We start from the raw sequence: 27,829 nt of genomic DNA on the forward strand, positions 1-27,829 counted from the left end.
GATAAAAATGTTGTTAGGAATAAGTGGGACTCATAGTCACCAACATGGCATCAAACTGGCGACCTTACCGTAACGATGGTTGTTCACAGCATCGTAATAACCGTTGTTGTAGCCGTTGTCGTAGTGACCGTTGTCGCGGCGGACCACGTAGTCATCTCTGCGACCGTTGTCGTCTCTGCGGACGACGTAGTCGTCACGGCGGGCGTAGCTGTCGTACTGTCGGTAGTTTTCACGTCGGCCATTGTTGTCGTCGTCCCCGTTGGAGTCTGCGGAGTCTGCAAAATACAAATAGGACAAGAGTGATTTTTGATTTGAAAAGAATCATTTCAAAATCCTAAAAAGGCACTGTGATAGTGATAAACATGATTAGACATAAGAGTAAAGAATCCAACCTGGTCCAGAGTTCTTACCTGATGTCAGACCGATGACAGCCAGGGAGCAGAAAATCAGGATGGCCAAAGTCTTCATCTTTACGATCAGGTAGCGAGGACGAGTGCAGATGTGGAAAGTTCTTCTTCTCTGTGGAAATGTCAACACAAATAACTCCAATTTATAGACGGGGCCCTCACAATGTGATTGGCCGGGGGAATCGTGTGTCACTCACAGACACGCTGACATGCCCATCTCGCTATCCTATCATCAAGAAAAACCACAAGTCGAACGCTCCAAAGTCGTAAAACCTGGAATTTGTTGCAGTTTCAAGCGGCTTAGAAGGCAAATCGGATCAATTTGTTTTGCGTTGGGACTCTTTCTCGCATTGTTTGGCTTATTTTAGAAGCAAACTCGTCGACCTGAGGTTGGAGGATGCAGCCAAGGAGGAGTTGCAGCCCTGAAAGCCGCCTCTAGAGGTCAGTGCTGGCAGTAGACCGAGGTCACACGGTGCAGTTAGCGCATGCAAGAACTGCTAACCTTGCACAAGGTTTTGATTTTGGAAGTGCATAAGATAAGATTCTGGTCGGGTGTTGCTGGGTTTGACAGCGTGTCATTTAAACCGTCTGGGTTGAGTCGGTTCATGTTGGGAGTTCTGAGGACAGACTTCTTGGAGTTCACTTCTGATTGGCTCACTGCTGGAATTGCTTTTCTTACCTATTGGGAGAAGTTTGGGATCTGCATAATGTTGTGTTTACTGAGAGAGGTGACGGCAAACAGACACCAGGGGGCAGTATATACAATTATTTAATATATATATATATATATATATATATATATATATATATATATATATATATATATATATATATATATATATATATATATAATAATTCAATATATATATATATATATATATATATATATATATATATATATATATATATATATATATATAATAATTCAATATATATATATATATATATATATATATATATATATATATATATATATATATATATATAATAATTCAATATATATATATATATATAATAATAATAACAAACACTACTGAACTAAGGAAATGGAGTGTGAACTAGGATACAAGAGTGTGTGGTGTAAGACTATGTGTGTAGTTAGCTGAAGTGTGTTACCAAGTGTTGACGAGAGCAAACGAGGCAGTCCATGGGGCAGGCAGGTGATCCGGGGCGAGAGCGAGGAGTCGGAATCCAGGGGCGAGCGAGAGGTCGAGAAACGAAGGAGGTAGTCAAGAGTCCAGAGGGAGATCCAGGGAAAAGTGAAACGCACAGCTCACTTTCCAGACGACGGAGGGTAGGTACACCATGAGAAAGCTAAGTTCCCGCGCCGATCCTTGGGTCCACTGGTCCTTTATTGAGCCTGCCCTCATCAGACCCAGGAGTGTAGATTGCCGGTGAGTGAATGCAGCTGGTGGCTGCTGCAGGGCGGGGACGCGCGCGGCGCGTCCCTGGATGTGCGCACCCGTGGGCGTGTCCCGAGGTGCGCACAGACGGATGAGCGGCGTTGGCAGGAGCCTGAGCCGTAACACATAAGTCCCGAAAATGATAAACCAAACCGTTGAGGCTTTGCGAAAAACAATTGATTTATTATTAGTATTATTCCGCCGCAAAACTTTGGCACGATCCACAGCCTGCGGTGTCACGTTCAAACACTGAGGACATCTATTAAACAAGACAAAAGGCAAGGAATCAAACAGAGACAGAATTCAATTTGGACTCAATATTGAGGAGAGACATGGCCACTGCACTCTCTGTACAGTCCTGCACCACGCTCTGACGAAGAAGGTTTTCGTCTCCTCATTTATTCAGATGTTCAATGTTCACGCACCAACACATGTCACAGCAGGAATGGGAAGTATGTAAAACAGTCATTGTTTTCGGTCGCTTTGAAGTCCAAGAAGAGGATTTCTCGGGCTTGGGCTCTTCCTGGATCCAGCTGGGGCAGGTGTTGGAGGACAATGGATAACCCCTCCCGTCTCCTGACCACAGTGACTTCAAGAGGGCAGCGGGTCGTAAACAGCGTTGACCTCGGTCACCAAACAGTTGGAAGAGAGTTTGTGAAATACTTCAGAGAGAGTTCGTTTAACACTTCAAAGAGAGTTCCTCTGGAAGTTGAGCAGATCCTGCCATCTGTCCGTGTTGAAATCACAGTGGCGTTTCACGAGCCTTCTTCCTCTTGTTAGGCCTCGAAAGACAGCATTCATAATACAACGTTTCTTTTGTGATAACTTACAAACAATTATTCCAACATGCGGTTTTCATCCGATCGGAACCGTTCGATTCTAAAAACATTCGCCTTGACTGGGAATCATGAGCTTCCCAAAAATTGTTCCGGGATTACCCAGAATTCCGGCATATTTTTCCCATTGAAAATGAATGGACCCGTTTTCAAAACGTGCACAACTCCCACATTTCTCGCCCGATCCGAACCGTTCCGCCATCCACACGCTCCGCTCACCTCGGACTGTCAGGGACTGCTGTCGGTCTTCAACCCCAGGATGCAGAGATGGCAGGCGTGGTGCAGGAAAACATGACTTTAATGTCAAAACGCAGGGAAAACAGGAACCAGGAAACAGGTTCATCATGGAGCCCTGACTGGAGGGCGAGGCAGGCATAAATAGCAGCCTGATTGGCAACTGCAAGCAGGTGTGCCAGGCTGCCAATCAGGGACAGGTGAGGGAAACGAGCGCTCTGGGAGACATGCAGGAAATGGAACCAAAATAAGAGCGCTGACAGGAAACAAACCCAAACACAGAGGAAAACCCAAACAAGTAAAACAAAAAAATTCCAGGAATTTCCTTTTTTTTTTTCACATTAGAAACTGGATTTTTTTGTAACGTGAACAAACACATAAAAAAATCAGATTTGACAAAACAAAAATCTGAATTGGCCATCCATTTTCTACCGCTTGTCCCTTTTGGGGTGGCGGGGGGTGTGGGCGAGCAGTCAGACAGGAGTGGTGGAACTTTCCCCTGAGTTCCTAAAACATTATTTTCACCTGTTTTCTGCTCCGTCTATTCGACTATTTATTTTGTAACCGAAGAATGATGAACACGGCCGCAGGGTTCAGACCGAGGTCACATTCCATACATCTCCCATTTATTTACACATACCAAAGAGGGCCGATTTGAAAAATTGGGAGTTGCAGCGTTCACACTGACCTGAAATAAATCTGATACGCGGTTGAAAAATGTGGACTGCGAAAACCTTCCAGGAAAAATGGAAATTCCTGGATTTTTTTGTTTTACTTGTTTGGGTTTTCCTCTGTGTTTGTGTTTATTTCCTGTCAGCGCTCTTGTTTTGGTTCCATTTCCTGCATGTCTCCCAGAGCGCTCGTTTCCCTCACCTGTCCCTGATTGGCAGCCTGGCACACCTGCTTGCAGTTGCCAATCAGGCTGCTATTTATGCCTGCCTCGCCCTCCAGTCAGGGCCCTATGATTGTATCCTTTTTTTCACTGCATTTTGACATGAAAGTCATGTTTTCCTGCCATCTCTGCATCTTGGGGTTGAAGACCGACATCAGTCCCTGACAGTCCGAGGTGAGTGGAGCGTGTGGATGGCGGAACGGTTCGGATCGGGCGAGAAATGTGGGAGTTGTGCATGTTTTGAAAACTGGCCCATTCCATCAGTGTGTAAATGTGTGTGTGTGAATGGGTGAATGTGGAAAATAGTGTCAAAGCGCTTTGAGTTCCTTAAAAAGGTAGAAAAGCGCTATACAAGTACAACCCATTTACCATTTACCATTTTCATGATCACCTGTTGTCTGCTCCGTTGTCAATTATCTATTTTGCAAATGTCTATTTTGAGGAATAATGATGACGCTTATCGCTTGTTCTTGACGTTGTAGTCGGATGAACGCGACCTGAGTGCGGGCGTGTTCACATTCAGGACACATTGCATTTATGTCCCATTTATATGCACGTATGAAAGAGGTCTGGGTCGGATATGAAAACATCTGAATCACACTGACCTGAAAACATTTGATATAGGTATGGCAAAATAAATTAAAAAAAAGGCCTTACCTTTGATTTGTTTGTTATTTCTAAATAAAGGGGACCACAAAAAAGTCATTATCAGAGGTGGGTAGTAACGCGCTACATTTACTCCGTTACATCTACTTGAGTAACTTTTGGGATAAATTGTACTTCTAAGAGTAGTTTTAATGCAACATACTTTTACTTTTACTTGAGTATATTTATAGAGAAGAAACGCTACTTTTACTCCGCTACTTTTATCTACATTCAGCTCGCTACTCGCTACTAATTTTTATCGATCTGTTAAAGCACGCTTTGTTTGTTTTGGTCTGTCAGACAGACCTTCATAGTGCCTGCGTTTCAACAAATACAGTCACTGGTGACGTTCACTCCGTTCCACCAATCAGATGCAGTCACTGGTGACGTTGGACCAATCAAACAGAGCCAGGTGGTCACATGACCTGACTTAAACAAGTTGAAAAACTTATGGGGGTGTTACCATTTAGTGGTCAATTGTACGGAATATGTACTGTACTGTGCAATCTACTAATAAAAGTCTCAATCAATCAATCAAAAGTGTGAAGGAAAAAAGACATTTTTTATTTCAACCGTACATCCCGTCAAAAGCCTAAAGACTGACTGCACAGTTCCTGTCTTCACAATAAAAGTGCCGCTCCATCGCGCCTGCGCTTTCCAAATAAGAGTCTCCGAAAGCCAGCGCAAACAAGCTAGCAAGCTACGGAGTTTGCCGCCAATGTATTTCTTGTAAAGTGTATAAAAACGAATATGGAAGCTGGACAAATAAGATGCCAAAAACCAACCACTTTCATGTGGTATTAGACAGAAAGGAGGAACTTGTTTTTCTCCTCCATTTTGAAAACGTGGACGTTATCATCACTACTGTCTGATTACAATCAATGCAAGTCATCAGAATCAGGTAATACACCAACTTATATTCTTGTCTTCATGAAAGAAAGGAATCTATATGTGTTAAACATGCATGTATATTCATTAAAACACCTTTAACATGTAAACAAAAACGGCAAAATAAATAAATATAAATTATATACTGTATATATCAATGTATGTATATATATATATATATATATATATATATATATATATATATATATATATATATGTGTGTATATATATATATATATATGTGTGTGTGTGTGTGTGTGTATATATATATATATATATATATATATATATATATATATATATATATATATATATATATATATATATGATATGTGTGTGTATGTTACTCATCAGTTACTCAGTACTTGAGTAGTTTTTTTACAACATACTTTTTACTTTTACTCAAGTAAATATTTGTGTGACTACTCCTTACTTTTACTTGAGTAATAAATCTCTAAAGTAACAGTACTCTTACTTGAGTACAATTTCTGGCTACTCTACCCACCTCTGGTCATTAGTCTTTATTGTAACAACAAATGTTAGAGTACATGAAACATATGTTTATTATTGTCATTTAGTCCTTAAATAAAATAGTGAACATACTAGACAACTTGTCTTTTAGTAGTAAGTAAACAAACAAAGACTCCTAATTAGTCTATGCAGTAACATATTGTGTCATTTATACACCTCTACACATTATGAGGGACAAACTGTAGAAATTAATCTACTTGTTCATTTACTGTTAATATCTGCTTATTTTCTGTTTGAACATGTTCTATCTACACTTCTGTTAAAATGTAATAATCACTTATTCTTCTCTTCTTTCATACTTGACATTAGTTTTGGATGATACCACACATTTAGGTATGGATGTGATACCAAGTAGTTACAGGATCATACATTGGTCATATTCAAAGTCCAGGGACATATTTACTGAGTGTATACGACAATAAAAAAAGGACAAAATATCAATGTAATCATAGTAGTATCGACTAGATACGCTCTTGTACTTGGTATCATTACAGTGGATGTCAGGTGTAGATCCACCCATGGCGTTTGTTTACATTGTGACGCCGGTGAGCTATTGTATCCTCCTACGGTGTGTAGTGAAGCATGTTTAGCTATTCCTCGTCCTCCAGTGATAATGTACTTGTAAGAAACTTACTTTATTTGTCACCATGGAGACCAGGATTAGTGATTTAGAAGTACCGTATTTTCCGCACCATAAGGCGCCCTGGGTTATAAGCCGCGCCTTCAATGAACGGCATATTTCAAAACTTTGTCCACCTATAAGCCGCCCCGTGTTATAAGCCGCATCTAACTGCGCTAAAGGAATGTCAAAAAAACAGTCAGATAGGTCAGTCAAACTTTAATAATATATTAAAAACCAGCGTGATGTGGGCGCGCATGGAGTCGTATATCAACATGGACGGAGCTGCGTGAAAAAAGCCACTCGGCCTCTTCGCGTAAACTTAAACTTACCTTAACCACTCGCTCATCTTTTCTTCATCCATCCATCCCTTCGAGTTAGCTTTTATGATGACGCCGGCTGGAAAGGTCTCTTTTGGCAAGGTCTTCCTTTTGAATATCACCATGGGTGGAAGTTTCTGGCCATTAGCATGGCAAGCTAGAACCACAGTGAAGGATGACTTCTCATTCCCTGTGGTGCGAATATTCACCGTACGTGCTCCCGTTGTATCCACAGTGCGGTTCACAGGAATATCAAAAGTCAGTGGAACCTCGTCCATGTTGATAATGTTCTCTGGCCGGATCTTTTTTTTCAGCTATCTTGTTTTTACAATATGCACGGAAAGTAGCCAGCTTTTCTTGAAAGTCTTTAGGCAGTTGCTGTGAAATAGTAGTCCGTGTGCGGATGGAGAGATTGCGTCTTTTCATGAACCGGAAACCTGTCGCTTAGTAGGAGCCATTTTGTGGTCTTTACAGATGTAAACACACAAAGGAAATGAAACGTACGGTAATATCCGCGCGCTTCTTCTTCTTCTTCTACGGGGGCGGGTGGTTGCTTACAGTAGAAGAAGAAGCGCTTCCTGTTCTATGGGGGCGGGTGCTTACCTTGGCGGTTGCTTGCATAGAAGAAGAAGCACTTCCTCTTCTACGGGGAAAAAAGATGGCGGCTGTTTACCGTAGTTGCGAGACCGAAACTTTATGAAAATGAATCTTAATATTAATCCATATATAAAGCGCACCGGGTTATAAGCCGCACTGTCAGCTTTTGAGTAAATTTGTGGTTTTTAGGTGCGGCTAATAGTGCGGAAAATACGGTAGCTAAAACACTGTGGATGGATGTTAGCCATGTCTTAAAGCACCTCTTCCTGAGGGTGTTTCAGTGTTATAACTTCACCTTTATCTTGACTTTTTACACCAAAATGCGTCCATTCTCCCTTTTCTGTCTCCACACTGTGTCTGCTTGTAAGTACTCTGTGTGTGTGCGCTGCCCAACATGCTCCTCTGCTCCTAAAAGCAGCAATGTCACCACAGAAAAATAATACAGGTATTTTTCAGAGGCGGTATTGTACCGTTTTGAATTGAACAGTACTTTATTAGTTGGGGTATATAGCGAGCGACTAATGGGGATCCATTGTGAACCGTGCAGACTCTGAACATCAAAGTCACAATAAAAGAGGCCAAAAGAGGATAAAGACAGACAAACATGAAAGGTTTATTTCCGTGGGTGGATAATGATGCTAGCAAAAGGTGAATACAAACAATACACCGCTCAGAGCGTCAGATAAAGCGTGTGTTGGACACGTTTGGCAACAACCACGGTGGTGTTCTTCCAGCACCGCCCGTGTCAAACGCTCCAGGAAGTCGTCTGCCAGTTTAGTAGCGACGGTGAGCCGCCTGTCTTGGTCGCTGTGGTGCTTGGTTGCCAAAGTACCTCTGGTAGGCCCTCTGGTAGCCATTGTGGTAGGCGAAGAAGCGGCAGGGGGAGTAATCCTCGCAGGTCTCCGCACGTCTCTCTGCTGGAGACTTCACCCTCCTGCTGTGTCCACAAAGAACACAGACTGGTTCACCTTCACTCAGTTCCTAAACGGCTGCCATCAAGTGTGCTTCAACAGACTGATGGAGCGCACTTATACTTCCGGTTTAAAATGGTGTTTTAACTTTCCACATCTGCACTCGTCCTCCCTCGCTGCCTGATCGTAAAGATGAAGAAGGCTTTGGCCATCCTGATTTTCTGCTCATCGGTCTGACATCAGGTAAGAACTCTGGACCAGTATGGATTATTTTAGGGGGGGTACTGTTACGGCTAATAATACGTTTATCGCTATCAGTGCCTTTTAGCATTTTAAAGTGCACAGGAAGTATGTGGCAACACACAAAATATGCAATATTTTTACACCAAAAAATGTCAAAGTGTAATATTTGATGTGAAATAACTGGATTTCTAAATAAGTCAATAATTCACAATAAAATTGATTTTAATTCATTATTTATTCATGAACAAAGACAGTTTTTAGAAAAAAATCCCACTAAAATTCTCAGGTATATGTCATTGTTTTTAATTTTTTTTACTTTAAATGTTTAATTCTGTAGATTAACTTCAGATCCATCTGTCGATTGTATGTTTTTGTTATTTTTTTAATTCAATTTATTTGTTTTGTGTTTGTTTTAAGCCATTTTTGTCATGAAAAACTTTTTTTTTTATACGGGATCAAAAAGATTCCACTCAAGTTATAAAAATAAGTTATATATTGTTTTTTTTTTACTTTAAATGTTTAATTCTGTAGATTAACTTCAGATCCATCTGTCGATTGTATGTTTTTGTTATTTTTTAAATTCAATGTATTTGTTTTGTGTTTGTTTTAAGCCTTTTTTGTCATGGAAAACGTGTTTTTTTATACGGCAAACACACAAAATATGCAATATTTGTACCCCCAAAAAGTGTAATATTTGATGTGAAGTAACTGTTGCTCTAAATAAGTCAATAATTCATAACATTGATTTTAATTCAATATTCTTTTTAAGAGTTTTTAGAAAAAAATCCCACAAAAATGTTCAGGGATCAAAAAGATTCCACTCAAAAGTTATAAAAATAAGTCATATATTGGTTTTTTTTTTACTTTAAATGTTTAATTCTGTAGATTAACTTCAGATCCATCTGTCGATTGTCCATTTTTGTTATTTTTTAAATTCAATTTATTTGTTTTAAGCCATTTCTGTCATGAAAAACTTTTTTTTTATACGGCAAACACCCAAAATATGCAATATTTGTACCCCCAAAAAGTGTAATATTTGATGTGAAGTAACTGTTGCTCTAAATAAGTCAATAATTCATAACATTGATTTTAATTCAATATTCTTTTTTTTTTTTTTTTTTTTTTAATTTTTTATAAAGAGTTTTTAGAAAAAAATTCCACAAAAATTTTCAGGGATCAAAAAGATTCCACTCATAAAAGTTATAAAAATAAGTCATATAATGTTTTTTTTTTTACTTTAAATGTTTAATTCTGTAGATTAACTTCAGATTCATCTGTCGATTGTATGTTTTTGTTATTTTTTTAATTCAATTTATTTGTTTTGTTTGTTTTAAGCCATTTTTGTCATGAAAAACTTAATTTTTTTATACAGCAAACACACAAAATATGCAATATTTGTACCCCCAAAAAGTGTAATATTTGATGTGAAATAACTGTTGCTCTGAATAAGTCAATAATTCATAACATTGATTTTAATTCAATATTCTTTTTTTTTTTTTTTTAAAGAGTTTTTAGAAAAAAATCCCACAAAAATTCGGGGATCAAAAAGATTCCACTAATAAAAGTTATAAAAATAAGTCCATCCATCCATCCATTTTCTACCGCTTTAAATGTTTAATTCTGTAGATTAACTTCAGATTCATCTGTCGATTGTACATTTTTATTGTTTTTTTAAATTGAATTTAATTTATTTGTTTCATGTTTGTTTTAAGCCATTTTTGTCAAAGAAAACTTTGTTTTTTTATTTGGAAAACACACAAAATATGCAATATTTTTAGCCCCAAAATTCAAAGTGTAATATTTGATGTGAAGTAACTGGAGCTCTAAATGAGTCAATAATTCATAATAAAATGGATTTTAATTCATTATTTATTTATGAACAAAGACAGTTTTTAGAAAATAATCCCACTAAAATTCTCAGGGAAAAGTCATTGTTTTTAATTTTTTTACTTTAAATGTTTAATTCTGTAGATTAACTTCAGATCCATCTGTCGATTGTACGTTTTTGTAATTTTTTTAAATTCAATTTATTTGTTTTGTGTTTGTTTTAAGCCATTTTTGTCATGAAAAACTTGTTTTTTTATACGACAAACACACAAAATATGCAATATTTGTACCCCCAAAAAGTGTAATATTTGATGTGAAGTAACTGTTGCTCTAAATAAGTCAACAATTCATAACATTGATTTTAATTCAATATTCTTTTTTTAATTTTTTTTTTTTTTTTTTTTTAAAGAGTTTTTAGAAAAAAAATCCCACAAAAATGTTCAGGGATCAAAAAGATTCCACTCATAAAAGTTATAAAAATAAGTCATATAATGTTTTTTTTTAACTTTAAATGTTTAATTCTGTAGATTAACTTCAGATTCATCTGTCGATTGTACATTTTTGTTATTTTTTAAATTCAATTTATTTGTTTTAAGCCATTTTTGTCATATAAAAACTTTTTTTTTTATACGGCAAACACACAAAATATGCAATATTTGTACCCCCAAAAAGTGTAATATTTGATGTGAAGTAACTGTTGCTCTAAATAAGTCAATAATTCATAACATTGATTTTAATTCAATATTCTTTTTTTTTTTTTTTAAGAGTTTTTAGAAAAAAATCCCACAAAAATTTTCAGGGATCAAAAAGATAAAAGTTATAAAAAATAAATCATATAATGTTTTTTTTTAACTTTAAATGTTTAATTCTGTAGATTAACTTCAGATCCATCTGTCGATTGTGCATTTTTATTGATTTTTAAATTCAATTTAATTTATTTGTTTCATGTTTGTTTTAAGCCATTTTTGTCAAAGAAAACTTAGTTTTTTTTATTTGGAAAACACAAAATATGCAATATTTTTAGCCCCAAAATTCAAAGTGTAATATTTGATGTGAAGTAACTGGAACTCTAAATAAGTCAATTCATAACATTGATTTAATTTTTTTTTTTTTTTTTTTTTTTTTTTTTTAAAGAGTTTTTAGAAAAAAAATCCCACTAAAATTCTCAGGGATCTAAAAGTTATAAAAATAAGTCATACATTGTTTTTTTTTTTTTTTTTTACTTTAAATGTTTAAATCTGTGGATTAATTTCAGATCCATCCATCCATCTATTGTACGTTTTTATAATTTTTAAAATCAATTAGTTATTTACATTTTTTGTTTGTTTGTTTTAAGCCATTTTTGTTATGAAAAAAACGTTTTTTTTATATGGCAAACACACAAAATATGCACATTACCCCCCCCCCCAAAAAGTGGAATATTAAAATGAAGTAACTGGAGCTCTAAATAAGTCAATAATTCATAACATTGATTTAATTTTTTTTTTTTTTTTTTTAATGAGTTTTTAGAAAAAAAATCCCACTAAAATTCTCAGGGATCTAAAAGTTATAAAAATAAGTCATACATTGTTTTTTTGGTTTTTTTTACTTTAAATGTTTAAATCTGTGGATTAATTTCAGATCCATCCATCTATTGTACGTTTTTATAATTTTTAAAATCAATGCCTTTTAGGATTTTTAAGTGCACAGGAAGTATGTGGCAACACACAAAATATGCAATATTTTTACACCAAAAAATGTCAAAGTTTAATATTTGATGTGAAATAACTGGAGCTCTAAATGAGTCAATAATTCATAATAAAATGGATTTTAATTCATTATTTATTTATGAACAAAGACAGTTTTTAGAAAATAATCCCACTAAAATTCTCAGGGAAAAGTCATTGTTTTTAATTTTTTTACTTTAAATGTTTAATTCTGTAGATTAACTTCAGATCCATCTGTCGATTGTATGTTTTTGTTATTTTTTTAAATTCAATTTATTTGTTTTGTGTTTGTTTTAAGCCATTTTTGTCATGAAAAACGTGTTTTTTTATACGGCAAACACACAAAATATGCAATATTTGTACCCCCAAAAAGTGTAATATTTGATGTGAAGTAACTGTTGCTCTAAATAAGTCAATAATTCATAACATTGATTTTAATTCAATATTCTTTTTTTTTATTTTTTATTTTTTTTAAAGAGTTTTTAGAAAAAAAATCCCACAAAAATGTTCAGGGATCAAAAAGATTCCACTCATAAAAGTTTTAAAAATAAGTCATATATTGTTTTTTTTTACTTTAAATATTTAATTCTGTAGATTAACTTCAGATCCATCTGTTGATTGTATGTTTTTGTTATTTTTTAAATTCAATTTATTTGTTTTGTGTTTGTTTTAAGCCTTTTTTGTCATGAAAAACTTAATTTTTTATACGGCAAACACCCAAAATATGCAATATTTGTACCGCCAAAAAGTGTAATATTTGATGTGAAGTAACTGTTGGTCTAAATAAGTCAATAATTCATAACATTGATTTTAATTCAATATTCTTTTTTTTTTTTTTTTTTTTTTTTTTTTTTTTTTTAAGAGTTTTTAGAAAAAAAATTCCCACAAAAATTTTCAGGGATCAAAAAGATTCCACTCATAAAAGTTATAAAAATAAGTCATATATTGTTTTTTTTTTACTTTAAATGTTTAATTCTGTAGATTAACTTCAGATTCATCTGTCGATTGTACATTTTTATTGTTTTTTAAATTCAATTTAATTTATTTGTTTCATGTTTGTTTTAAGCCATTTTTGTCAAAGAAAACTTAGTTTTTTTTATTTGGAAAACATAAAATATGCAATATTTTTAGCCCCAAAATTCAAAGTGTAATATTTGATGTGAAGTAACTGGAACTCTAAATAAGTCAATAATTCATAACATTGATTTAATTTTTTTTTATTTTTTTTTTATTTTTAAGAGTTTTTAGAAAAAAAATCCCACTAAAATTCTCAGGGATCATAAAAGTTATAAAAATAAGTCATACATTGTTTTTTAATTTTTTTACTTTAAATGTTTAAATCTGTGGATTAATTTCAGATCCATCCATCTATTGTACGTTTTTATAATTTTTTAAAATCAATTAGTTATTTACATTTTTTGTTTGTTTGTTTTAAGCCATTTTTGTTAAAAAGTGGAATATTAAAATGAAGTAACTGGAGCTCTAAATAAGTCAATCATTCATTCAACATTGAATTTAATTCGTTATTAATTTTGGGGGAAAAAAACAGTTTTTAGAAAATAATCCCACTAAAATTCTCAGGGATCAAAAACTCATAAAAGTTATAAAAATCAGTCATATAGTTTTTTTAATTTTATTTTATTTTTTACTTTAAATGTTAAAATATGTAGATTAACTTCAGATCTATCTGTCAATTGTAAGTTTTCCTTATTTTTAATTCATTTATTTTGTGTTTGTTTTAAGCCATTTTTGTCATAGAAAACTTAGTTTTTTATTTGCAAACACACAAAATATGTCAAAGTGTAATATTTGATGTGAAGTAACTGGAGCTTCAAATAAGTCAATAATTCATAACAACATTGATTTTAATTCACTATAAATGTTTGAACAAACACAGTTTTTAGAAAAAAATCCCACTAAAATTCTCAGGGATCAAAAAAGTACCACTCAAAAGTTATATGTTGTTTTTAATAATTTTTTTACTGTACATTAACTATTTTGTTTCTTTATTCAAAGTTTTTTTTGTTTTGTTTTGTTATTAATTTATTTTGTGTTTGTTTTATGCCATTTTTGTCAAAGAAAACTTAGTTTTTTATTTGGCAAACACACAAAATTTTTAGCCCCAAAATTCTAATTCTATGTGAAGTCATGACATACTATATGTGACCTTTGGCACTATATTCATTTATATTATTATGTGTTGTCAACTTTGTACTTTTTTATGTCATTGCCTGAAATAAATAAATAAATGAAAAAAATTAGAGATCTAAATATGTCAATAATTCATAACAATGTTGATTTTGATGCATTATTATTTTTTGAGCAATACCAACTTGTTCTTGCTACTTCTCACCTGTTTGACCTTTAATTGCATATTTTCAATGTTATTTCCAGAAAGTGCACTTTGAGAGATTCAAGAGATATTCCTTGTGATGAATGAAGTGAAATATTTCAAAGTAAAAGCTTTCACCTGCTGGAGTAGCCGTTGAAGGCGTTCCCTCGGGGCAGGCGGAAGGCGTTCCTCTGCGGCGTGATGAAGGAGTTGGCTCGGCGTGGAGCCACGAACACGTCTGAAGACACAATGAATGACATCAGTGATCTTATCTCTGACACCTGCTGAGTGTTGGCTTGCTTCACCTTCACTGGACTCCGTGCTCTCGTTGGAGTCTACGAAGACAAGGAACATGTTAACCACCGACCATCATCACAGTCACGTGTGATGGTGCCATCATTAGTGTGGTGGTTGCATCGTCACAGTCACGTGTGATGGTGCCATCATTAGTGTGCTGGTTACATCATTACAGTCAGGTGTGATGGTGGCATCATTAGTGTGGTGGTTACATCATTACAGTCAGGTGTGATGGTGGCATCATTAGTCAGGTGTGATGGTTGCATCATTAGTGTAATGGTTGCATCATTACAGTCAGGTGTGATGGTTGCATCATTACAGTCAGGTGTGATGGTTGCATCATCACAGTCAGGTGTGATGGTTGCATCATTACAGTCAGGTGTGATGGTTGCATCATCACAGTCAGGTGTGATGGTTGCATCATCACAGTCAGGTGTGATGGTTGCATCATTACAGTCAGGTGTGATGGTTGCATCATTACAGTCAGGTGTGATGGTTGCATCATCACAGTCAGGTGTGATGGTTGCATCATTACAGTCAGGTGTGATGGTTGCATCATTACAGTCAGGTGTGATGGTTGCATCATTACAGTCAGGTGTGATGGTTAGTCAGGTGTGATGGTTGCATCATCACAGTCACGTGTGATGGTTGCATCATTAGTCAGGTGTGATGGTTAGTCAGGTGTGATAGTTGTCAGGTGTGATGGTTAGTCAGGTGTGATGGTTAGTCAGGTGTGATGGTTGCATCATCACAGTCAGGTGTGATGGTTGCATCATTAGTCAGGTGTGATGGTTAGTCAGGTGTGATAGTTGTCAGGTGTGATGGTTAGTCAGGTGTGATGGTTAGTCAGGTGTGATGGTTGCATCATTAGTCAGGTGTGATGGTTAGTCAGGTGTGATAGTTGTCAGGTGTGATGGTTAGTCAGGTGTGATGGTTAGTCAGGTGTGATGGTTGCATCATTAGTCAGGTGTGATGGTTAGTCAGGTGTGATGGTTGCATCATTAGTCAGGTGTGATGGTTAGTCAGGTGTGATAGTTGTCAGGTGTGATGGTTAGTCAGGTGTGATGGTTAGTCAGGTGTGATGGTTGCATCATTAGTCAGGTGTGATGGTTAGTCAGGTGTGATGGTTGCATCATTAGTCAGGTGTGATGGTTAGTCAGGTGTGATGGTTGCCAGGTGCTACCTGAATCTGAGCGGTAGGACCTAGCGCTGCCGTAGTGGACGCACAAGGTCAAGATGGCGCAGACCGCCAGCAAGTCAAGAAGACGTCTCATCTTTTGTCTTCCTGGAAGACGAACAAAGTTTCAGTGGTTTTTATTTTCACAAATTACACTTTAAGTTGTGTCATTGTGTCTTTATGTTGTGTCCTTGTGACTTGTTGTGTCTTTCAGAGGTGGGTAGTAACGCGCTACATTTACTCCGTTACATCTACTTGAGTAACTTTTGGGATAAATTGTACTTCTAAGAGTAGTTTTAATGCAACATACTTTTACTTTTACTTGAGTATATTTATAGAGAAGAAACGCTACTTTTACTCCGCTACTTTTATCTACATTCAGCTCGCTACTCGCTACTCATTTTGATCGATCTGTTAATGCACGCTTTGTTTGTTTTGGTCTGTCAGACAGACCTTCATAGTGTTTCAACAAATACAGTCACTGGTGACGTTCACTCCGTTCCACCAATCAGATGCAGTCACTGGTGACGTTGGACCAATCAAACAGAGCCAGGCGGTCACATGACCTGACTTAAACAAGTTGAAAAACCTATTGGGGTGTTACCATTTAGTGGTCAATCGTAGGGAATATGTACTGTACTGTGCAATCTACTAATACAAGTTCCAATCAATCAATCAAATGTGTGAAGGAAAAAAGACCCTTTTTTATTTCAACCGTACATCCCGTCAAAAGCCTAAAGACTGACTGCACAGTTCCTGTCTTCACAATAAAAGTGCCGCTCCATCGCGCCTGCGCTTTCAAAACAAGAGTCTCCGAAAGCCAGCGCAAACAAGCTAGCAAGCTACGGAGTTTGACGCCAATATATTTCTTGTAAAGTGTATAAAAACGAATATGGAAGCTGGACAAATAAGATGCCAAAAACCCACCACTTTCATGTGGTATTAGACAGAAAGGAGGAACTTTTTTTCTCCTCCATTTGAAAACGTGGACGTTATCATCACTACTGTCTGATTACAATCAATGCAAGTCATCAGAATCAGGTAATACACCAACTTATATTCTTGTCTTCATGAAAGAAAGGAATCTATATGTGTTAAACATGCATGTATATTCATTAAAACACCTTTAACATGTAAACAAAAACAGCAAAATAAATACATATAAATGATATACTGTATATATCAATGTATATGTATATATATATATATATATATATATATATATATATATATATATATGAGTGTGTATGTTACTCATCAGTTACTCAGTACTTGAGTAGTTTTTTCACAACATACTTTTTACTTTTACTCAAGTAAATATTTGGGTGACTACTCCTTACTTTTACTTGAGTAATAAATCTCTAAAGTAACAGTACTCTTACTTGAGTACAATTTCTGGCTACTCTACCCACCTCTGGTGTCTTGATGTTGTGTCCTTGTGTCTTTATGTTGTGTCCTTGTGTCTTTATGTTGTGTCCTTGTGACTTGATGTTGTGTCTTTATGTTGTGTCCTGCACAATGCAGGGTGGAAGAAGGCGGCCATTATGACTGCAGTTAGCCTTCTAGAAGGCAAAGTGAAAAAGCCTCAAAGTGGCAGCATCCTTAAAGGGCCAGCGACGCCATGGTGACAAATACAGCAACACCTCAACTTGAGAGTGTTTGGACTTAAGAGCGAGGAGGTCAAAGACTCTCACTTCCAACACAGAATAGAAGATGACACGTCTCTCTCTCTGTAATTCTCATTCTTACTTTCTTACAAACAACGTCAAAAAACCACATTTTACACTAAAAAAGTGGCAGCGCAGTCGCAATCATTTTACTGTGAAATGTACATAGATTTTCACAGCGTATTTCACACTGTTCTACTGTACTACTGTAAATGTGAAAACACTGTTCTACTGTACTACTGTAAATGTGAAAACACTGTTCTACTGTACTACTGTAAATGTAAAAACACTCTTCTACTGTACTACTGTAAATGTAAAAACACTGTTCTGCTGTACTACTGTAAATGTAAAAACACTGTTCTGCTGTACTACTGTAAATGTAAAAACACTGTTCTACTGTACTACTGTAAATGTAAAAACACTCTTCTACTGTACTACTGTAAATGTAAAAACTCTGTTCTACTGTACTACTGTAAATGAAAAAACACTCTTCTACTGTACTACTGTAAATGTAAAAACACTCTTCTACTGTACTACTGTAAATGTAAAAACACTGTTCTACTGTACTACTGTAAATGTAAAAACACTCTTCTACTGTACTACTGTAAATGTAAAAACACTCTTCTACTGTACTACTGTAAATGTAAAAACACTCTTCTACTGTACTACTGTAAATGTAAAAACACTCTTCTACTGTACTACTGTAAATGTAAAAACACTGTTCTGCTGTACTACTGTAAATGTAAAAACACTCTTCTACTGTACTACTGTAAATGTAAAAACACTCTTCTACTGTACTACTGTAAATGTAAAAACACTGTTCTGCTGTACTACTGTAAATGTAAAAACACTCTTCTACTGTACTACTGTAAATGTAAAAACACTGTTCTACTGTACTACTGTACTACTGTAAATGTAAAAACACTGTTCTGCTGTACTACTGTAAATGTAAAAACACTCTTCTACTGTACTACTGTAAATGTAAAAACACTCTTCTACTGTACTACTGTAAATGTAAAAACACTGTTCTGCTGTACTACTGTAAATGTAAAAACACTCTTCTACTGTACTACTGTAAATGTAAAAACACTGTTCTACTGTACTACTGTAAATGTAAAAACCCTGTTCTACTGTACTACTGTAAATGTAAAAACACTCTTCTACTGTACTACTGTAAATGTAAAAACACTGTTCTACTGTAAATGTAAAAACACTCTTCTACTGTACTATTGTAAATGTAAAAACACTGTTCTACTGTACTACTGTAAATGTAAAAACACTGTTTTACTGTACTACTGTAAATGTAAAAACACTCTTCTACTGTACTACTGTAAATGCAAAAACACTGTTCTACTGTAAATGTAAAAACACTCTTCTACTGTACTACTGTAAATGTAAAAACACTGTTCTACTGTACTACTGTAAATGTAAAAACCCTGTTCTACTGTACTACTGTAAATGTAAAAACACTGTTCTACTGTACTACTGTAAATGTAAAAACCCTGTTCTACTGCACTACTGTAAATTTAAAAACCATGTTCTACTGTACTACTGTAAATGTAAAAACCCTGTTCTACTGCACTACTGTAAATTTAAAAACACTGTTCTACTGTACTACTGTAAATGTAAAAACACTGTTCTACTGTACTACTGTAAATGTAAAAACCCTGTTCTACTGCACTACTGTAAATGTAAAAACCCTGTTCTACTGCACTACTGTAAATTTAAAAACCATGTTCTACTGTACTACTGTAAATGTAAAAACACTGTTCTACTGCACTACTGTAAATGTAAAAACCCTGTTCTACTGTACTACTGTAAATGTAAAAACCCTGTTCTACTGCACTACTGTAAATTTAAAAACCATGTTCTACTGTACTACTGTAAATGTAAAAACCCTGTTCTACTGCACTACTGTAAATTTAAAAACACTGTTCTACTGTACTACTGTAAATGTAAAAACACTGTTCTACTGTACTACTGTAAATGTAAAAACCCTGTTCTACTGCACTACTGTAAATGTAAAAACCCTGTTCTACTGCACTACTGTAAATTTAAAAACCATGTTCTACTGTACTACTGTAAATGTAAAAACCCTGTTCTACTGCACTACTGTAAATTTAAAAAACATGTTCTACTGTACTACTGTAAATGTAAAAACCCTGTTCTACTGCACTACTGTAAATTTAAAAACACTGTTCTACTGTACTACTGTAAATGTAAAAACACTGTTCTACTGTACTACTGTAAATGTAAAAACCCTGTTCTACTGCACTACTGTAAATGTAAAAACCATGTTCTACTGTACTACTGTAAATGTAAAAACCCTGTTCTACTGCACTACTGTAAATTTAAAAACCATGTTCTACTGTACTACTGTAAATGTAAAAACCCTGTTCTACTGCACTACTGTAAATTTAAAAACCATGTTCTACTGTACTACTGTAAATGTAAAAACAGTATCATGTTTTTACGGTACCAAAATTGCAGCTCAGTCGCAAGAATTTTACCATGAAATTGATGTTTGTTTTCACAGCGTACTACTGTAAATGTAAAAACAGTATGACTGTTTTTTTTACGGTAACAAAATTGGCAGCTTAGTTGCCAGAATTTTATCGTAAAATGTATGTTGGTTTTTTTTACAGCATATTACGATAAATGTAAAAACAGTATTGCTGTTTTTTACGGTAAAAAACTGGCGTCTCAGTTGCCAGAATTTTATCATAAAATTGATGTTTTTTTACAGCGTACTACTGTAAATGTAAAAACAGTATCGCTGTTTTTTTACAGTAAAAACCGGCAGCTGAGTTACCAGAATTGTATTGTGAATTTGTTTTTGTTTTTAACAGCATATTACTGTAAACTTAAAAACAGTATCACTGTTGTTTTACGATAAAAAAAATTGCAGCTCAGACGCAACGTCGGTTTTTACAGCGTATTTCTGTAAATGTAAAAACAGTATCGCTGTTTTTTTACAGCAAAAAAGTGTCAGGTCAGTTACCAGAATTTTATTGTAAATTTATGTTGGTTTTCACAGCACATTACTGTAAATACAAAAACAGTATTGGTGTTTTTTTACGGTAAAAAATTTGCAGCCCAGTCGCAAGAATTTTACCGTAAAATGTACGTTGTTTTTTTCAGCGTAGTACTGTAAATACGAAAACAGTATCGCTGTTTTTTTACGGTAAAAAAGTGGCAGGTCAGTTGCCAGAATTTTATCTTAAAACGTATGTTTTTTTGTTTTTTTTACAGTGTATTACTGACAAACACCAATCAAATGTGAACTCATTCCAGCGGGTGTTGTTGACTTGAGATACAAGTGTCTTGAGTCGAGAGCTGCGTCACAGAACCAATGAAGCTGACTGACTACTTGGGGGGCTTAGTCATCAATGATGCACTCTGTGTGTGTGTGTGTGTGTGTGTGTGTGTGTGTGTGTGTGTGTGTGTGTGTGTGTGTGTGTGTGTGTGTGTGTGAGGGGCACCTGTGCAAACAGAAAAACAAGATGTTTAAAAGCTTTTAAACACTTTTTAACGCAACACACACACACACACACGCACACACACACACACACACACACACACACACACACACACACACACACACGGACACACTGGGTGTGCAGGCCAGCAGAGGAGCTTTCATCCCCGACTTCTGTTTGTGGGATTTGGACTAGATTCAGTTCCAGCAGGCCCTGCTTCTTCACAGTCAATAGCTGCTTTCATTACACACACACACACACACGGACACACACACACACACGGACACACACACACGGACACACTGACACATGCTTCCACTCTAGCAGAGTGTGTATAACAGCAAGCCTTCAGGAGGATCTTGGCCACACTTGAGAACTTTGAGCAGGGGGCTGAAAAACAGCAAGACTGCAGGCCAAACTTCAAATACACGTGTGTGTGTGTGTGTGCGTGTGTGTGTGTGTGTGTGTGTGTGTGTGTGTGTGTGTGTGTGTGTGTGTGTGTGTGTGTGCGTGTGTGTGTGTGTGTGTGTGTGTGTGTGTGTGTGTGTGTGTGTGTGTGTGTGTGTGTGTTTTCTTGTATTTCTACCCTTCTGGAGACATGAAGAAGGAAAAGTAGCTCCCATAAGAAGACCGGTGAGAAAGTTAGTGTGTGTGTGTGTGCGTGTGTGTGTACGTGTGTATGTAAAGGTGTGTATGTGTGTGTGTATAGGTGTTAAAGTGTATAAGTTTGTGTGTATAGGGGTGTGTGTGTGTGTGTGTGCTTGTATTACCAAATCATGGTCCCAATACAGAAAACCATTGCATCTAACAGAGAATGTAATAATAAAGATTAAAAACCAATTACAAAATAAAAAGAAATAAACTAAAAGCTGACCTTTTTTATATTTGCATAGTATGTATATATTATTAGTGTTGTAAATACACTTCTTTATATATCTAGAAAGGCTGCTCCTAAAGAGGGAGGCATTTTTCTCACGTCTCAAGAAGGTAGCAAATACAAGAATGTGTGTGTGTGTGTGTGTGTGTGTGTGTGTGTGTGTGTGTGTGTGTGTGTGTGTGTGTGTGTGTGTGTGTGTGTATATATATAGGCGTGTACGTGTGTGTATAGGTGTGTACGTGTGTGTATAGGTGTGTATGTGTGTGTATATGTTTGTATAGGTGTGTATGTATAGGTGTGTGTGTGTGTGTAAGTGTGTATGTATAAGTGTATATGTGTGTATATGTTTGTAAGTGTGTGTATGGGTGTGTATGTATAGGTGTGTATATGTATGTATGTATAGGTGTGTATGTGTATATGTATGTATGTATTAGTGTATATGTGTGTGTGTATAGGTGTGTATGTGTATATGTATGTATGTATTAGTGTATATGTGTGTATGTATAGGTGTGTAAGTGTGTGTATAGGTGTGTATGTATAGGTGTGTACGTGTATGTGTGTGTATGTATAGGTGTGTAAGTGTGTGTATATGTGTGTGTATGTGTATATGTATGTATGTATTAGTGTATATGTGTGTATGTATAGGTGTGTAAGTGTGTGTATAGGTGTTTATGTATAGGTGTGTAAGTGTGTATGTATAGGTGTATATGTGTGTATAGGTTTGTAAGTGTGTGTATGGGTGTGTATGTATAGCTGTGTATGTATAAGTGTGTATATGTATATATGTATAGGTGTGTATGTGTATATGTATGTATGTATTAGTGTATATGTGTGTATGTATAGGTGTGTAAGTGTGTGTATAGGTGTGTATGTATAGGTGTGTATATGTATGTATGTGTAGGTGTGTATGTGTATATGTGTGTATGTATAGGTGTGTAAGTGTGTGTGTATGTGTATATGTATGTATTAGTGTATATGTGTGTATGTATAGGTGTGTAAGTGTGTGTATAGGCGTGTATGTATAGGTGTGTATATGTATGTATGTATAGGTGTGTACGTGTATATGTGTGTATGTATAGGTGTGTAAGTGTGTGTATATGTGTGTATGTGTATATGTATGTATGTATTAGTGTATATGTGTGTATGTATAGGTGTGTAAGTGTGTGTATATGTGTTTATGTATAGGTGTGTATATGTATGTATGTATAGGTGTGTACGTGTATATGTGTATATGTATAGGTGTGTAAGTGTGTGTATAGGTGTGTATGTATAGGTGTGTATATGTATGTATGTATAGGTGTGTACGTGTATATGTGTATATGTATAGGTGTGTAAGTGTGTGTATATGTGTGTATGTATAGGTGTGTAAGTGTGTGTATATGTGTGTATGTGTATATGTATGTATGTATTAGTGTATATGTGTGTATGTATAGGTGTGTAAGTGTGTGTATATGTGTTTATGTATAGGTGTGTATATGTATGTATGTATAGGTGTGTACGTGTATATGTGTATATGTATAGGTGTGTAAGTGTGTGTATAGGTGTTTATGTATAGGTGTGTATATGTATGTATGTATAGGTGTGTACGTGTATATGTGTATATGTATAGGTGTGTAAGTGTGTGTATAGGTGTGTATGTATAGGTGTGTATATGTATGTATGTATAGGTGTGTACATGTATAGGTGTGTAAGTGTGTGTATAGGTGTGTGTAAGTATGTATGTATAGGTGTGTATGTAAGTATTGGTGTGTATGTGTATATGTGTGTATGTATAGGTGTGTACATGTATAGGCGTGTAAGTGTGTGTATAGGTGTGTGTAAGTATGTATGTATAGGTGTGTATGTAAGTATTGGTGTGTACGTGTATATGTGTGTATGTATAGGTGTGTAAGTGTGTCTATGTATAGGTTTGAATGTGTGTGTATATGTATGTATGTATAGGTGTGTAAGTGTGTCTATGTATAGGTTTGAATGTGTGTGTACAGGTGTGTATGTATAGGTGTGTATGTGTGTATAGGTTTGTATAGGTGTGTACGTATAGGTGTGTGTGTGTGTATAAGTGTGTATTTTTGGTGTGTATGTGTGTATAGGTTTGTATAGGTGTGTACGTATAGGTGTGTGTGTGTGTATAAGTGTGTATGTATAGGTGTGTATGTGTGTGTATAGGTTTGTATGTGTGTATAAGTGTGCATGTGTGTGTACATGTGTGTGTGTGTGTGTGTGTGTATAGGTGTGTACATGCGTGTATAGGTGTATGTGAATGTATACAGTAGGCGTGTATAGGTTTATGTCATCGACGTCCCACTGGGGTGAGTTTTTCCTTGCCCTGATGTGGGATTTGAACTGAGGATGTCGTTGTGGTTCGTGCAGCCCTTTGAGACACTTGTGATTTAGGGCTATATAAATAAACATTGATTGATTGATATGTGTGTGTGTGGGTGTATATAAGTGCGTGTGCGTTCTTGTATTTCCAGCCTCCTTGAGACACGAAGGAGGAAAAGTATCTTCCATATGAGGAGGTGTGAACATCTAACAGAGAATGTCTCATCAGCACCCCTGCTGGTGACATCCATCAACATGAGGGTGGTCCCAAAGAGGAGGGATTTTTCCAAATTGACTGTGTGTCGCTTTTAAAAGTGCTCCCCCTCTGGTCAACATATGAAATAACAAGTGTAAGAAATTGAAATGTGCCCCCTTTGGCTAAAATTAATTAAAATAAATAAATGAATAATTATGTATATAGAGACATACTGTAGTAACTTGAAGTAAATAATGAAGATTAATAAACAATTACAAACAAAAACAAACAAAAAATTAAAAGCTTACCTTTTTTATATGTATATATTATTAATGTTGTAAATACACTTCTTTATATATCTAGAAAGGCTGCTCCTAAACAGGGAGGCATTTTTCTCACGTCTCAAGAAGGTTACCAATACAAGAATGTGTGTGTGTGTGTGTGTGTGTGTGTGTGTGTGTGTGTGTGTGTGTGTGTGTGTGTGTGTGTGTGTGTGTGTGTTGGAGGAGCGACTGCACAATTAAACAGTCATCTCCTTCTTGGCGGGGTTTTTGGTGCAGTTTATGTGTTCCAGGCCCCCCCAAGGTGATCATGTCTGCATGATGACATAGACCAGGATTCTCAACTCAAAGCCCAACTTTTCCACTACACAGGGGCCCGGGGCCCACTCAAATATTAGCACTAAATTAGTCCACTTACTCTTGAGTTTAGTCGCTTTCAATAATTACATCTGACCTACTTACAGTTGACAAGCCTATCAGTTGATATGAGAGCATGAATCACAAAGATTGTTATCAAGGCTTTGGTCAGACTGATTACAAAATAAATATGCTGCTAAAGAAGGTAATGGAAAATATATTTACATATTATAAGCTGCTGTGTCCTTCCGTTTAGGGCTTTCAACCGGAAGTAGAAGTGCCATTTGATCTCCTAGCCGTCCATAGCGTTTCTACTCGTATGGATTCTCTATTCATCACTCCAAGCGACGTTTGTAAGTTTTACAATATAACTAAAACTATCCTTACTTACTAAAGTGTCCCAATGTGTGATGTCTGTAGGAGTGTTTTCATGCATATTTGTACCTGCTATCACAATGTAATGAAGCTAGCATCGTTAGCATGACTTAAAATGCTAACGCGTGTACGAGTGTCTGTGTTAGTATTATTAACTTACAATGACATTCTTTTTGTATTGTTTCACTTTCACTAATTCCTCAGTAAATTCACTAAAACGTCACCGTGGAGTTATTGAGTCTGTTTAGCTGATTGGAGAGCTAGCTTGCGCAGCTATTGGGTCCATGACCATGACTTCTGTTTTGTTTGATCATCCGTTTTACTGCCTTGTTACAGACACCGTTTGGAAACAGTTCAGGTATGTAAATAAACATTTACATAATTTTTCTGCGTAAATAACTAATTTAACAACATACATTTCTGTGACTTATATTCCGGTACATGGAAAATATTTTTTCTCTAAATTTTAGGGGGTGCTGCTTATATAACGGTGCACTTTATGGTTAAGAAAATATGGTACGCGAGGCTAAAATAAATAAATTGTAATTAAATTAATAATAAATGTTAATAATATACATGTTTCTTAAATAAAACCACAGTGCAAATGAAAATACAGCTTTTTTCACTTTAGTCATAATTTTTGCGCTGAAGAAACTTCTCTAAGACTTCAGCTCCAGACTTTTTCTGTTTGTTTGGGCCCTATGGTTAAGAAAACACTGGTATAGACTTCAGAAAGAAAGTACATGTTGACATATTTACATAGAATTACGCAACGCTAAAATAAATAAATTGTAAGTATATCAATAATAAATGTTTTCTAAATAACATTTAAGTGCAAATGAAAATACAGCTTCGCTACTTTAGTCATATTTTTTGCGCTGAAGAAACTTCTCTATGACTTCAGCTCCAGACTTCTTCTGTTTGTTTCATAATGTCATGACTGCCACAAGTGGTGGAAAAGTGAATTACACCTGAGTACCACTGCAGCCCATGCGGACCACAGCTGAGGAACAGATATATTTTTGGCGGCCCTATGGTTAAAAACACTGATATAGACTCTAGAAAGAAAGTACATGTTGATATATTTACATAGAATTACGCAACGCTAAAGTAAATAAATTGTAACTATATTAATAATAAATAACATTTAAGTGCAAATGAAAATACAACTTCGCTACTTTAGTCATATTTTTTGCGCTGAAGAAACTTCTCTATGACTTCAGCTCCAGACTTCTTCTGTTTGTTTCATAATGTCATGACTGCCACAAGTGGTGGAAAAGTGAATTACATCCGGGCCACAGCTGAGGAACAGATATATTTTTGGCGGCCCTATGGTTAAAAACACTGATATAGACTCTAGAAAGAAAGTACATGTTGATATACTTATGTAGAATTACGCAACGCTAAAGTAAATAAATTGTAAGTATATTAATAATAAATAACATTTAAGTGCAAATGAGAACACAGCTTCACTACTTTAGTCATATTTTTTGCGCTGAAGAAACTTCTCTATGACTTCAGCTCCAGACTTCTTCTGTTTGTTTCATAATGTCATGACTGCCACAAGTGGTGGAAAAGTGAATTACATCCGGGCCACAGCTGAGGAACAGATATATTTTTGGCGGCCCTATGGTTAAAAACACTGATATAGACTCTAGAAAGAAAGCACATGTTGATATATTTACATAGAATTACGCAACGCTAAAGTAAATAAATTGTAAGTATATTAATAATAAATAACATTTAAGTGCAAATGAGAACACAGCTTCACTACTTTAGTCATAATTTTTGCGCTGAAAAGCTTCTGCATGACTTCAGCTGCAGACTTCTTCTGTTTGTTTGGTATTGTCATTACTGCCACAAGTGGTGGAAAAGTGCATTACAACTGAGTACTGCTGAAATAGAGTGTAGAAAGCGTAGGAGCAGGTCAATAAAATGAAATGGTAAAAAAAGATGACCTACCATTTTTTTTTCATGTACTCACCGTTTAAGAGAGGATGGAACGAGAAGTCTTGGAAAGTCTATTTTTCCAGAGGAATATTTCCTAATTCCTGCGTGCAGGACTTTTATACGCACCTCTCCTCCCTCCACCCTTTCATTTCCCCCCCCAATAGCCCTCTCTCCTCTCTCCTCTCTCCTCCCTCCTCCCTCCTCACCGTCATTTATTCAGTATTAGCTCACTCCCGTGATTCACCGCTGCAAGGCCAGGAAAACAAGGCTGGCACAGCAACACCCGAGCTGGCGCGTAGCAGCTAGACGAGAATATTCACTGCAAGGACATGAAACACACCGTTGTGGGGACGCCTCATTCATTTTTTTAACACCTTTTAATGTTCCTGACAGGAAACTGTTGTTCTCATCCCGGATGGTCAAACCTGCGAGTTTAAAACAGCGATCGCCCGCATTTATG

General features: G+C 35.8%; 2 protein-coding genes across 4 annotated transcripts in view; both read right to left on the reverse strand.

Moving 5' to 3' along the window:
* Nucleotides 1-27,829, reverse strand: part of bglap (bone gamma-carboxyglutamate (gla) protein) — a 108,648-nt gene that overhangs the window by 3,003 nt on the left and 77,816 nt on the right. Inside the window, exons 1-3 of one of the 2 annotated variants that reach the window (XM_072915725.1) lie at nt 2,866-2,984; nt 411-519; nt 69-275 (exon numbers count right to left, since the gene is read on the reverse strand). In XM_072915725.1, coding sequence (XP_072771826.1) covers nt 69-275; nt 411-468 — 265 coding nt within the window. In that variant the 5' untranslated portion in view covers nt 469-519; nt 2,866-2,984. Of the gene's footprint in view, nt 1-68; nt 276-410; nt 520-2,865; nt 2,985-27,829 lie in introns of those variants that run through there. The other variant, XM_072915724.1, reaches the window with a different exon arrangement.
* On the reverse strand, nt 7,962-27,518 carry mgp (matrix Gla protein). 2 transcript variants are annotated; one of them, XM_061973361.2, is made up of 5 exons: nt 27,404-27,518; nt 15,872-15,973; nt 14,697-14,726; nt 14,530-14,629; nt 7,962-8,306 (listed from the first exon to the last, which is right to left on the reverse strand). In XM_061973361.2, the coding sequence occupies exons 2-5, from the start codon at nt 15,960-15,962 to the stop codon at nt 8,147-8,149; spliced, it is 381 nt and encodes a 126-aa protein (XP_061829345.2). In that variant the 5' UTR covers nt 15,963-15,973; nt 27,404-27,518; the 3' UTR covers nt 7,962-8,146. The 2 variants fall into 2 exon arrangements, with proteins under 2 accessions (XP_061829345.2, XP_061829344.2); XM_061973360.2 differs by having other exon boundaries at nt 7,962-8,309.

This window comes from Nerophis lumbriciformis, linkage group LG22, assembly GCF_033978685.3.
Source record: "Nerophis lumbriciformis linkage group LG22, RoL_Nlum_v2.1, whole genome shotgun sequence".
NCBI classification, from domain to species: Eukaryota; Metazoa; Chordata; class Actinopteri; order Syngnathiformes; family Syngnathidae; genus Nerophis; species Nerophis lumbriciformis.

Excerpts from the sequence above, each read along its gene's own strand:
- mgp (XM_061973360.2), bottom strand. The coding sequence starts at position 15,962 with ATGAGACGTCTTCTTGACTTGCTGGCGGTCTGCGCCATCTTGACCTTG. Across the intron at positions 14,630-14,696 it reads GAGCACGGAGTCCAGTGAAG|ACGTGTTCGTGGCTCCACGC; the intron begins GTGAAGCAAGCC and ends TTGTGTCTTCAG. Across the intron at positions 8,310-14,529 it reads TTCAACGGCTACTCCAGCAG|CAGGAGGGTGAAGTCTCCAG; the intron begins GTGAAAGCTTTT and ends TTGTGGACACAG.